This window comes from Gymnoscopelus braueri (genome assembly GCF_963280865.1).
Source record: "Gymnoscopelus braueri genome assembly, chromosome: 24".
Classification (NCBI taxonomy): Eukaryota; Metazoa; Chordata; class Actinopteri; order Myctophiformes; family Myctophidae; genus Gymnoscopelus; species Gymnoscopelus braueri.
Window position 1 is genome coordinate 26,222,940 of NC_137626.1, and position 14,146 is coordinate 26,237,085.

At 41.0% G+C, this 14,146-nt stretch overlaps 1 protein-coding gene across 3 annotated transcripts; it reads right to left on the minus strand.

Moving 5' to 3' along the window:
- Nucleotides 1-1,420: 1,420 nt before the first annotated feature.
- Nucleotides 1,421-13,971, minus strand: LOC308080876 (zinc finger protein 292-like). 3 transcript variants are annotated; one of them, XR_013932757.1, is made up of 11 exons: nt 13,821-13,971; nt 10,449-10,588; nt 10,254-10,335; nt 9,857-9,992; nt 8,186-8,388; nt 6,116-6,252; nt 5,822-5,963; nt 5,363-5,644; nt 4,436-5,171; nt 3,081-3,935; nt 1,421-2,605 (listed from the first exon to the last, which is right to left on the minus strand). XR_013932757.1 is itself a non-coding variant. In XM_080422925.1 (10 exons), exons 1-10 carry the CDS (start codon nt 13,968-13,970, stop codon nt 3,220-3,222), a joined length of 2,724 nt encoding a protein of 907 aa, XP_080279051.1. In that variant the 5' UTR covers nt 13,971; the 3' UTR covers nt 1,421-3,219. The 3 variants fall into 3 exon arrangements, 1 of the variants encoding a protein (XP_080279051.1); XR_013932758.1 differs by having other exon boundaries at nt 1,421-2,839; nt 2,876-3,935; XM_080422925.1 differs by having other exon boundaries at nt 1,421-3,935.
- Nucleotides 13,972-14,146: the final 175 nt, after the last annotated feature.

The following is a 14,146-nucleotide window of genomic DNA, read 5'->3' on the forward strand; positions in this document are numbered from 1 at the left end:
ATTGATAACTCACAGATGTGAAGACTTTATAAATACTTTCTGTTTTGCTGCCAGTCTTCACAATTCACAAAAACATTCCTCACATTTGAAGTCTCTGAAATGGACTCAGACCATGACGCAGCTATTTATCTTGCATATGTGGACACTCCGAAAGTTCTCTGACCCCTCTGAAGTGAACCTCAGGAGGTGGTCTGTGTACGGTCCGTTTCTTGTCCGCGTTGTGGTTCGTTTAACCTGTGCATTGTCAACACAAAGCACTCACGGTTCACTTCACCCTTTGCCAGTATATTTTAGCCCATTAGGCTTGCCGTTGACAGATAGCGTGTGCCAACCCTAAATATTAACTATAGTGTGAACAGACTTGAGGGCCACATCAGAGCTGAAGTTGACCAGAAAGATAATAGAGTCCTCTTTCAAATGAACCGACAATGAACGCAAAAAGAACAGTCTTTTTTTCTGTTGGTCGACTTTTATTTGGTTCTCAAAGTGGGGTCCAGGGACCCTCAGGGTTCCTGGTTTGAGGGGTTCAAAATGGACCTTTAAAGGACAAAGTCAGAGTTATGGGGGGTCTGAAAAGTTTGAGAACCACTGGTTTAGTCATTTTTAAACAAACTTTTAACACTGTAGGGAAAGAAATATTTGGTTGAATTTGATAGTCATAAAAATGCTTTTACATTGTGAATTGCTTATTAAAAATCAACACGAACACAGTTGAAGTCTTTTTTTAAATAAAAGTTCTGTGTATTGTTGCTGGCTGGTAATGATTGACGTGTGAAACAGCAGTATTCTATTAAGCCCGAAGAACTTCACGTCACAGATGTATAATAAATCATCGCTGTCAGGCAGAAACCTTGCATCTCCACATTTCAGTTTTTAAATTAAAGCTATATTAGCATATCTATTCAGACAGAATTATCTCCAAGGTTGAACAATGAAATGGAATTTGATTAAGATTTAACACGCACACACTCTTACCGTGTGCTCAAATGGCATATGTTGAGTAGGCCTAAGCCTGAATCCGAGGCAGACAGACACGTTATATGTCTAAGATAGAAGTTTAATACATGATATCATGGAAGTACCTTAAAACACAGGTCGGTGGCAAAGTTCTCTGACCGAAAAGCGCTCAGACTATTATACATGAGGAAGTGCTTGTGTCATAATACCAAGCTATACCCACCAAAACAATAAATACCAGAGCCAAATGGTTATCATCACAGAATGTAGAATATGTAATTAGTTAAGAATAAACTAATTCCGCAGAATAGTAATTTTCTAATTACATGGAGAAATTTCCCTATGGCAATCCAAGTACTACCTACTAACTATGCCTAGAAACTCCCAAGCATGCATGCAACGACTCACTATTGTATATCAGAATCAACTTTATTATATTGCATCACAATTGATAATCTTTCAAAAAAAATGCTGAAGATCGTATTTACACCAACATTGTCTTGTGAAGTAGTTTTATTTTGGGCAAATTTACTAAAGATGGCCACATCAAGCACCGTCTCTGCAAATCATACGCAAAGAGCGAGCGACTGAGATGAAGAGAGACAGGGAGATACAGTATATGGCTAGACAGTGAGAGATGGACAGAGATGCAATTTGATGTTATGTCACAATTTTAGAGGCAATATAGGGCATCCCTTAAAAAAAGATCGAAGACAGCTTTTCATCCCTACATTGAGTCAGACATTACAAGTCAATTCATTACACAATGTAACATATCTACATCCCTTTTATAATGAGACATCAAAAATGGTGAAGCATTAAAATAAAAACGTGAAAAAGAGGGATACATCAATCAAAATAGGATTATTTCCATCATAGTAACTTTCGCACAATTTGTGAGCTTTCACAAATAAGCCAGTGTTAAGTTGGATAGTTTTGCTCGCACGTGAAGACCACATGTCTAGACTGAGTGCTTCTGACCACTCCGTTTACAGTGGAAAGGGTTTGCTCATGTGTGCACAAAACGCTGGTCTCTCTTCAGATTAAGCAACAGACTCATGTCACTGTTTGTAGTATAAGGGATTTTCTCCAATGTGGGACACACTGACGATTCTTAGCTCACAGGAGTAATTTAACTCATTAAAACCAGGAAAGCATCTGTGTCATTTTAGATTTTTAGCTATACTTTAACCACTTAACCATTATTTTATTTTGTACTTTGTTTATTCAAAAATAGCAAATATACAAGCTCATAGCGCGTCACTTTGTGCCATGCTATACTTACTTAGGCCTTTAAATTCCATGAGGAACATAGGCCATTGATGAAACTCCTCCATCCCCTTCGGTCTTGTGCCCGCTGCTCCAGTTGCCATGTTCATCTCCTGCTCTGTGGTTCTTCTCGTACCACGCTATGAGCTTGTAGATCTATTTTTGAACAATATTTTTAACTCAAATCTTTGCTTGTGGGGGTTCCTGGAACAAAACATTTTCAGATGGGGGTCCGCTGTCAAATACATATAATTTTGGGGGTCCTTAACATGAAAAGATTTGAGCACCACTGATATAAGCAACATAAGTTAGGATTTAGAAGACATTTGTAGAATCGGCTTTAGAAGACATTTGTAGAATCGGCTTCAGGTCTTTAACTCTTTGACTGCCAATGACGAGATTTCTCGTCATATTTTGCTATGGCCCACACCGCCAATGATGAGAATGACGAGATTGAGTTTTCAGTGGTTTTCCACTAGATGGCGCTGTTTGCTCGCCTATGGGTCACCCTTTGGCTCCCTGTGAAGGAGAGAAACAGCGGGTCACGTGATCGCAAAAAAAAAACTGCCCGTTCTCTTCCTTGTAATTCGAATGCCTTTTCCTCCGTTTGGTGCTTTTTGGCGAAAACAGCCTACATTCAACTGCCCACAACTATGGAATGGATGATCGCGGTGGCTCGCTTTTCTTCCCCCCCGATTCTACGAGACTTGGATACGTCTTTTAAAGCGATCGGGGGATCGATCATACTGGAGATGAATATTCTATGATTTTTCAAAGGCTAGAGAAAACACTAGAAAATCGCTGGCAGTGGCGTGGCAATTTATGTTTCATTTCGGGCAGTCAAAGAGTTAAACTATTGTCACACACTTTTCAGTGGAACGTTTTAGTGTGGACACGCTGGTGAAACCTTCTGAAACTGAAACCCTCATCACACCGGTTACAGTGTCAAGGTTTTCCTCCAGTGTTGACTCGCTAGTGTGGGAAATGTTTTCCTCAAGTGTGCATATACTGGTGGTGTCTTTTCAGATTACCCGACTCATTGAAACTCATGTCACACCATTTACACTGGAAGGGTTTTTCTCCAGTGTGGAGACGCTGGTGTGTCTTCAGCAGACCTAACTGACTAAAGCTTTTGTCACACTGTTCACAGTGGAAAGGTTTTTCTCCGGTGTGAACACGCATATGTATCTTCAGGCAATCCATCCGACTGAAAGCTTTACCACACTGCGTGCAATGGTAAGACTTTTTTCCAGTGTGGATACGCTCGTGTTTCCTCAAATTACTCTGGTCATTAAAACACTTGCCACAATATTTACACTGGAAAGGTTGTTCTCCACTGTGGACAGGCTCGTGTCTTTTCAGGTCACCTACATGTCTGAAACTCTTGTCACACAATTTACAGGTGTGGGGTCTCTTCCCTGAGGAAGTCAGCTCGTGTGTTTTTACTTCTCCTGGTCGAGTTAAAGTTTCGGTAAGCTGTTGATGACTGTAAGAGCTTGTTTCATCTGTGTCTCCTTGTTTCTGGCTGGCTGCAGTGCTGGTGATTTGTTGACAGGCTGCTGAGGGGATCTGTCCAAGCTTCAACATTTGGCAGTAAAGGTCACTGTGGCTTCTCTTCATGTGTTTGTGGAGAAAGTCCTGAGATGTGAAGGCGTAGAGACACTCGGGACAGGAGAAGGGCTGAATCTGGGAAGACCCGGACCTCACAGCTGAGAGCAAGCGAGAAGAGAGGGAGAGGAAGAGAGAAGGGGAGAGACAGGTGAAAATGGTGAGCAGACAAATCGGGAGGCTCCATCATCTGTCCAACAATTATCCCGTTGTTAGGAGCACTATAGCTTCCTTGTTAATTATAATGAGGACAGGAATGTGTTTTGCATTTACCCCTAGTATCTACTGGCTAAGCTAACTGGCGATCTGTGCACAATATACTTTCCTTCCCTCAGATAAACAAGGCAGCCTTCATGTATTGAGCAAATGACTAAGGTATACATACAGAATCATCAAACAAAATTAATTTAGTCAATTTTGTCACTAGTACATGGGGACATGCATCCTACATTTTATGGTCGCACATACTTCTGCGCATACAAGTACACTGACTGACTCATATCGAGGTCATCTTTTTACAATTTTAACAACATGGGTATGGGTATGTGATAACAGATTATTGTCTGAGTATGGTGAGAACTGACAGTCTGCTGTTATTTACCATTTGTGTTTGCTTGTAGCGTCAGTCTCTTGAAAGTGGCATCTTTTTTGAGTTTTCTGCCTTTCTTCTGCTTGTGCGTCTGCTCTTTTGACCAGGATTCTAAGCCAGAGTACAACCAGTCAGAGTCGCTGCTGCTGTCGTCGTCTTCTGCGTCGTCCCACCACGTGTCAGAACCATAAACACTGTCCTTCTGGCTGCTGTATTGCTGCAGCGGCACCAGTGGCCAGAGAGCAAAGCCGAGTTTGGGAAGGACCACTGCTGCCTGCTTCATTTTAACCAGCAGCGAAGTGGAAGCTTCATCTATTTGTGGGAGTTTGGGAAGGACCACCGCTGCCTGCTTCATTTTAGACAGAAGTGAAGTGGAAGCCTCGTCTATTTGTTGGTGTGTTTTGCCTAGCTGCCAAAAGGACCGCCTCAAAGATTCCATTGAAGTTTCCTTCATAGTACGTGAGTGTGCAGCTCCATCAGAGCTGGCCTTAGCCCGTTTGTTTGTCACATGATTCTTGTCATCTTTCATCTGGCGCTTCTTCGCCCCTGCCTGGGGTGCCACTTCTGCTCTTTGCTGGAAGCTGCTTAAATGTATATCAGGCTCTTTGGTGCAGTAGTCAGGGACCCACTCCAAGATCTCTTCTAGGGCAGCGCTCTCCACAGTCTGACTCATCAGATTTAAACAGCTGGCTCGCAGAGCCATGAGGTTCCAGAACTCAGGGTCAAAGTACAAGTCCTTCTTCAGGACCTACAGAAAGACAGTAAAACAAATTGTTGTGAAAGTTGTTGACCATTGATTTCTTAAACGACATGTACAATTGCAATCAAGAGCCCAATAATGCACACTTGCACAGGGATTAGCAGGTTTCACACACGTGATATTGACACAAACAGTATATGACACATATTTGGTCATGATTTATTAAGCCATTACACTACCTGGAGCAACTCAAAGCGAACTTGGTTGCTGACAGGGCTGGCATCTGCATGGTACTCCTGGTCAGGCTGTGTGTAGAGCTGGAAGACCATCTTGTAAGCCTCCACAGTGTGTTCCAGGAAGTAGACCAGCAGAGCACAGGCTCTGCACATATCCAGGTCATTGGGAAATAGGCCAGCAATGGTCTTGTAGATCAGGGACTTGGTGCCGACATCACAGGGAAGGCAGGACTGAAGGGCCTTGGCACACAGCTCCACACAAAACTGGACCCCATCTTTGCCCAACTTAATAGACAAAATGAGAGTGTTGATTATTAACTCTGAAATATGTAAAGTTGAGGAATATCAGTGAATTCTATAAACGTTTAATCAAATAATTACTAAAACGGATGTCTTAAGTTCATGTCCACACAAAAAAGTAGCTTCCTTCTAACATGAAAAATACTTCTATTCATGTCTCACCTCTTCCAGAATGACTCTGATGAAAGGGAAGATTGAATTGACATTGGTGGCAGACAGCATCACCTGATGGCTCTCCTCAAGTAAAACTTCTTTGGAGGTTTTCAACCGCATATGTAGTTTACTCCATAGGAAGACAAGTTCACTGTAAGGCAAGGCAAGCACATTTCAAGAACAAGGCAATTCAAGGTGCTTTACATAACACATTAAGAATTGAGTCCACTGAGTATCACTGTCATGTTTGTGTAAATGGCACTTTAGTATCATTTGTGGATTTCTATTTACAGTAAAACCTACCACAAATGGTCCATGTCTCCTCTTCCGAGCTGCTGGGAGAGGAAGACTCTGGTGAGGGCCAGTAGTGAGTCATCCTTTTCCTCGTTCTCCATATTACAGATGATGCGAACAGCATCTTTGCCATTAAGAGCAGCCACCTGAGGGGGAAAAAGGTGCCATTACATCATTAAAGTTCCATTCAGGGCACAGAAGAGTATCTAATTGGATGTGTAATCACTACAGTACTGCGTGTCCCTGGTTCGATTCCTGCTGTGTTGCATGTCTTTCTACTCCGTCCTGCATAAATAAATAAAGTTCCTAAAATACTCTTTATCTCATTTACTGCCACTGACGTAAAAAACATATTTTTTTCCAATGACCAAATCTGCCACTGACGTAAAAAACTGAATTTTGAAAAACGTCCAATTTTATATAGATCCCACCGTCCTTCATCTCTCGAAGTGATACATTTCATTGTAACACACCCGGATACGGAAATAGAAGATTTCCGTTTCCGTCTGCCCCCTGTTTAAATCTTCCCCTTATCATTATCTCAGCTTCGTATTTCTCCGCCGTGCTCCGCTCAGACGCGCTGTTTACAAACTTCTACTACTGGAGAATGGATTGTCGCGGATTGAAATTTTGTTCTCTGGGCCACTCACACACCTACCCTGTGTGTCTACAAACAGTTGGAAACGCTATCATAAGGGATGTACATCTGTGGCGAGCTGAAAAAGTGAGTGATCCGTGTAATTTTGACGAGAAATGGCTTGTTTACACTGGGCTGAATGAGAAGGGCTCCGAGACAATCGGAATGTTTGTTGTCTGGGCGTCGCACACACATACCCTGTCTGTTTACAAACGATTGGACATGCGATCATAATTGCTGGCAGTGGGCAAACAGACAGAAATAAATCTGGCAGTGAATGAGCTAAGGTAGGGTAAGTGATTTACTTTGGTTAAAATAAGTGTTAAATAGCTCTATATTCTGATAGTACTCATTGCTATAGAGTGTTTGTTCAGTAAAAGGAGTCTCCCATGTCTCTCCAGCTCTTTATTAAACAGAAAATGCATTTTCAGTGCTCTCTCCTGATTGGCTTAAATGTTGTCACCTACCTGAAAATGTACTATATTCTGTTTACTAAAGAGCTGGAGAGACCCCTGTGACCGAACAAACGCTCTGTAGCAATGATCACTATCAGAATATAGTACTTTAATCAAAAAATATAAATGACCAAAAAATTCACTTACCCTACCTTTTACTACTAATAGTCTCTATTCCATTTGGAGTGTGTTGGCAATATGGCTGGGCCGGTTATTTTATAATCGTGAGATTGACAGACAGTCATAGACACATTAAAAAAGTTCAGTGTCATAATTGCAATTTATCTATTTAAAGGTAGGGTAAGTGATATTTTTGGGTTAAAACAAAAAGTATTTTTTTTAAAGGTTAAAGCACTATATTCTTATAGTAATCATTGCTATAGAGTGTTTGTTCAGTAACAGGAGTCTCCCCGTCTCTCCAGCTCTTTAATAAACAGAAAATACATTTTTCGGTAGGTGTCAAAATCTCAGCCAATCAGGAGAAAGTACCCATTTTTAAGCTTCATTTTTATAGTGTTCCAGTTCTAATTTTGTCTGCTCATTTCTTAGTGTCATCACTTCCAATTTCACTTGTTTAATCTGTATCCTGATTGAGTTCTCTATCCTGATTGGATAAAATTGGAAATGAAACTGAAACGAAAATGCATTTTCTGTTTTATGAAGAGTTGGAGAGACATGGAGACTCCTTATATGGACAGGACACTCTATAGTAATGAGCACTATCAGAACATAGACCCATTTTGCAATCATTTGAATAATTGCAAATCACTTACCCTACCTTTAATGTTTATTCATGTGTAAGCTGCATGGCTGAGAAAAGTTTTCACTGGATTCAAATTGCACAAATTATTAACACAATATTTAGAAATATATATATTTTTTAAATATATTTAGATAAAATCTCAATATTATTATACAGTCCTCCCTCATACACATCACACATGCAGTGTACACCTCATCTCTATACAACACAGTCACTCAGCCCACCTCTTTGTTCAGAAGGTCATGCTGGGAGGTATTGTGAAGCCAGGTGAGGTACACCTGGAGGAAGAAGTGATGTTGCCCTGCCGTGGGATGCTTAGAGCAGCACTTGGCCAGGGCCATAGCCTCACTGACCCTCTCACAGGTCAACAGGTAGCGTATCCGCAGCTCCAACAACACCGGCAGCTGGGAGCCGATATATCTGTCCACTGTGGAGTCAAAGAGGAGAGACGTCAATTTAGTTTCATCATGGAGAGCTAATAAGGAACGAGTGTCACTTAAATTATACTAGAATGAGTCTTCGTCACAGTAGTGCAGATACACTGAAAACGAACGCAACAATGATACCCAACACCACACATGGTGCAGGAATAACGGAACTTAACATTTAATTGCAAGGCTCACAGTTGGATTCGATGAACTCTGGGTGTTGCAAGGCTCACAGTTGGATTCGATGAACTCTGGGTGTTGCATGCATCCAAGTGTCCTTGGGTAAGAGACTGAAGTCTTATCCCGACAAGCAGCTTAGCACTTTGCATGGCTATCTCAGCAGCTGGCACGTGAAATTATGAGTCAATGAGAGGCAAACTCTTGTGAAGAGCACCGAGTAGTCAAGAGTAAGCAATGCAACAGACTGACTTTTAACACACCACTGTGAAGATTCAGCATTCTCCCTTGTGGAATGAGGTAGCTGTCCTGTACACATTGTGGAAGCACTGATAAACAGGATTTGTACGGAAATATATTTAACAGACTTGACTGTTCAGACGATTTTATAGTGCGTTCTAGTTAAAACCTCTTTTTGTGGGATAACCCATTATTGATTGCACTGGGTTTTGGATAAATTTTTTAAATGTGCAGGGCTTATGAAAAGTACATTTTGTTTAGGTAATTCCCACACAAAAATGTATTGACTCATTCATCTAAATATAAGCTTAATCTAGGATATTTCCGTACTAGCTGCAGTAGAATTTGAATAAGATACAACTAAATCTGCCATTAACACATTGACCGCCGGGCCCGTAGTTCTACGGGCCGTTAAATCCAACGGTTAAGCGCCGATCCCGTAGCCTACGGGCTGTGGTGCTTTTTCCTTTTTTTCAAATTTTTTTTTTTCAATTTTCTAGGGGGACCATTTTCAGTGTAACACCACCCGAAATCGACCGGAAGTGCGATCCCGTTTTTTGTTTCCCGTCTGCCTCCATTCTAAGTCGTACACAAAAAGCCCTGTAAAAGCCCCTGTAAACATGTAGTTTTTCATCCTCGCATTTCCCATGTTAACATAAACGGTCAGAACTCAAACATGGCGGCTCCGTTTGACACGTGGTTTGGACTGGTACACGCAGGGAGATGTCGCCGATGTAAACAGACCGTGTACGGCTCAATCTTAAGGATTTTAACAAGATCTATGGCAACGTGAAAAAAAAAACAATAAAACGTTGGCACTGGTGAGTACATTATGAGATTAACCTCTGGCGGTCAATGTGTTAATAGTTGGTAGTGGGTTAGAGGATGAAACAGCCTGGGCAATTATCATTACAAAAAATTCTAAGAACAACTATTTAAGTGGAAAATATATTTACACACATTGAACATACAATAAAACAAATGCAAAAACTATGGTTGTTGATGGGAGTGTGTGTGGCAGGTATAAAATATGTTTTCACCATTACATACCTTCAGGCTGAGGTAATGTGGACTGTGAGAGGATGGCCTGCAGAGTGGAGTTCGCCCATGGCCCCCCATCTTGTAAGCAATTGCTTACCTGGAGCAAGTGAACATTCTGATGCCTCGCAAGGCACATATGACATTCCTGAAAAACAGTAGGGGGAAAAAAAGAGAATAAATGGCAGCCTCTCACTTTGAAAAGCCCTACTCTATGTGGAACACATAACCGGCACCCAGACATCTGTAAAGACACAGGAATCAGGGGAGGGTGCAGTTGTGATTTATACTTACAGTAGGTTGCATTAAAAATATACAGTAATGGTGCTTTGAAGGAGCACCCATGACAGCTGCTGTCAAATCCCTTCACAGAAATGCATAATTAAGCGACAATGGTTTGAAGCCTCACCTGGAATTTAACAGTGAAGTGTTTCAGTGGATCCTGATTGAAGTCATTCTTGTCAAAGAACAGCAAGAGCTCAAACACACTCCTGTGAGGGAACAGAAATCCTATCAATTACTGTTCGGGCAAGAAATGGACTCTTGACATTTGCATCCCATTTCCTAATAGTTGTAACAAAAGGCCTCCACCAGGGTTACTTACAAGGCCAGACTGCTGAGCATGGAGAGCACATCATCACAGCCTGCTGGAAACAGGTAAGGATCAAAGTTGCATAGAGCAAGCTCAAGGATCCTGAGTTGAGGCAGTGGAGTCTGCCAGTGACATGTGTACTCCTCCACCAGCTAGAGAAAGGGAGAGCGATATGAAAAAATTATAAGAATACTTAAAAAGTACAGCTGAGACCCCTTGTATATTGGTGTAACCCGTCCTATATTGCTAAATGGAAAAACATAGAGCTACCCTTAATGGATAAACCAATACAGTCATTACTAGGTTGCACTGAGGGAGAGAAAGGAATGTTTCAGACAGTGAGCCAATGGGTACATTTTTCATTTAAAATATGGTTAGAAGTGGTTAAACGTTTCCAACTCCAAAAGGAGGAAGCTATTAAGCTGGCCAGTATACGATCCTGCCTTCATACCAGCATTACTGGACGGCAGATATAGACAATGGGTTCGTCTTGGTGTCACCTCCATATGTACAATTATTAAAAAAGCGGATATTGACAGTTTTGAAAACTTGAGTCAGACATATGGGCTGGCTAGGCAGGACTTTTTCAGATATCTGCAGTTAAGGGATTTTTTCGGGAAAAAAATAAAAAAGGTCCAATCCGGGGATCACACCAACTATAATAACTGTATTTGTTGATGCTTATAACTCAGGGAGTAATAGAGGTCTTATAAGTAAACTATACAATGGAATTGTGTCATTGAATAAGGACTCTACGATATATGTGAAACAACGATGGGAAAAATAACTTGACATAAGTGATGAAGTGTGGTCGGATTCATGGGAAACACAATCAACGACTACTAACTCCCTGACCTGGAGAGACTTTTGCTGGAAAAACCAAATCCGCTTCTTTATCACTCCCAAACAGAAGTCTAAACAAACTGGGAACCAGCTGGACTGCTGGAGGGAATGTGGAGATACTATTTTCAGTATCAATACTACATTTGAATCTTTGTATCTTGGACAAACCCCGGATGGACTGAGTCAGAATGACTCTTATTTGCTTAAGATCCTACTTGCAGCAAGCAAAAAAACTATTACAAAGAACTGGTTGCAGAAAAACTGCCCTACTATGGGACTATTTGTCAGTATTGTGAGACAATTGCATCTCTTAGAGCAGATGACCTACTCTTTGAGGCTCCAAAAGGAGTTGGGTGAAAAAAGATGGGGGAAATGGCTGGACTATTTAGATAGCGTGCCAGATCTCTGATGATGGCTGGTTGTCCTCCCTATGGTATATTGTACTTATTTGGTCTTAAAATCCTGTTAACATGTTTCAGTCTTATTACTGGTACCAAATGTCCCCATGACCTCTTTTTATTTGTTCTTGTTTTTTTTTTAATGTTTTTATTTTATTTTTTACTGCTAATTTTTCTGTTGCTTTTTTGTACTATTTGATTTTATGTATTGTCTGATAAAACTTCTGGAAATAAAGAGTTAAAAAAAAAATAATACTTAAAAAGTCATGCCGACATACAGAAAGAGAAAGAAAGAGTCTGGATGGATTACTGTGTGAAATGTAATTAGAAATACAAACTCAAATGCTATGTAATATCTGCATTGTATGTTTACTGCTTGTATACAATTAATGCTGTAAAACGTATTTAAATTTAGAATTAAAAGATTTTTAAATTGCAATTGTTATGTTGTTTGGGGGGTATTCGAGTCTCATCACTTTAACACATTTAATTCACTGGTGCTTCTCGGGAAGTGTTTGACTTCCTGGTACATTTGGATTTGATTGATTGAATACTTTATTAACAATTTGCTAATAGTACAGTGGTACTATTATACAATGGTGCCAAGAAGGATAACACAAAAAGCCCTGAGGGCTTGTTTCCATTGTGGTCCTGTGTATTCAATTCATAGAGACAGTTAAAGACATACAAAACAATAATATACAATATGTCTCATTCATGTTTCTGTGAGAAGTGTTTGTTTGATTGATTGATTGATTGATGTACTTTTATTTAGTAAGACATGAGAATCACAGTACATGGAAGTACAACATTCACAATACAAGGTCTACTAAACTGGAAGACTCAGTTAAGCACGCAGCTTGTTTAAGATGAGAACCCCATGCACACAAATCATGATGACATGATTAAATAATGCTCTTTATATCATCATTAGCATTCACAGGGTATTAACCTCAAATATGAGCCAGCATTTAATCCACTACACATTTACTGAATGTATATCCATAGTTGTTGCCCATAAACGACTTGGTGTTTGTTTTTCCTCCGAGGTGGAAAGACTGGTGACGCGAGGTTAGATGTTTGTTGAACAAATGCTAAGCTAACCAGGCTAATGCTGGGCTAGCTGAACAGGTTAGTTGACTAATTGACCAGTAACGGTCATTGACAACTTATTGACAGTCATTTTGGTGACACAACAACCCATGCTGCATGCATTCAGTTATTGTTGTGATAAAACACCACATGCATGGATTATCATCAGTGAATTAGCTAAACGGCTAATGTTAATGACTTCTCCACGCGCGCGTGTGTGTGTGAGTACTAGGTACTGTAGCCCGACAACGATGAACAACAACCGAACCCCAAAAAACACAACAATTTTAAAAAGGGAAAAAATGTGAACACTTCCTTCTTTTGTCTAATAGAACAGCATAGTAAGCATGCTCACGCTACGTGGGGGGTCGTTAGCTCTGGTCCATAGGGTCAGGAGTTCTCCTTAACGCTATGTTACTTTCGAGCCGTTGCCCGCACACCCGCGGTAGCGCAGGCTGCGTCTCTAGTAAAAAATAAAACATACACTTTCACTACTCAACAAAACAAAGACGGTTTTAAGACGTTGAAAGGCTACTTTCCTTAGTGGGAACACTCGGATCCCACCACCTCACGTCTAAAATGCACTTTTTGACCTAAATGTAAAATAATCCACCGGATGGGGGAAATGTTTTAGTTACTCCACTGCGCCCTCTGCAGATCTGATCAATGGATTTCTTTTCTATTTACCCGATTTTTTCCATCCGGTGGATTATTTTAAATTTTGGTCAAAAAGTGTATTTTAGATTCGAGGTGGGGGGCTCCGAGTGTTCCCACTAAGGAAAGTAGGCTTTCAACATCTTAAAGCCGTCTTTGTTTTGGTGGGTAGCCAAAGTGTATTTTGTATTTTGACTACAGACGAGAGGCTGCGCACAGTGCGCTACCACGGGTGTGCGGGCAACGGCTATTAAGTAACATAGCGTTAAGGAGAACTCATTCTAACGGTATGGACCAGAGCTAGGGGGTCGTTAGCCAACTGTCACTGGGGGAGGGGAAATTGTTCTCCTCCACAAGGTTTGTTTTCCTTCTAGTTATTTAAAAACTCTTGCCTTACCTTGCGAAAATCGGAAAAGAAGGTTTTGGAGTCCACCTGCACCGCGTGACCCGAGAAACCATCTTTAAACAAGCTCTGTAGTTGTTTCTCGAAGCCCTCCAAGTCGAGGAGAGCACCATGGAGAGCACTGCTTTCCTCCTCCTCCGCCATACTTACTGCTTCTATTGATGGCTTGCTATGTGTTGCCAGGTTTTGCGAGAGATATAAGCCAGTGGTTCTCAACCTTTTCAGGCTGTACCCAAAATAATCATATTTGAACTGGGGACCCCCCAAAATAATCATATTCGAACTGGGGTCCTCCCACCCTGATAAGCACTTGGAATTGT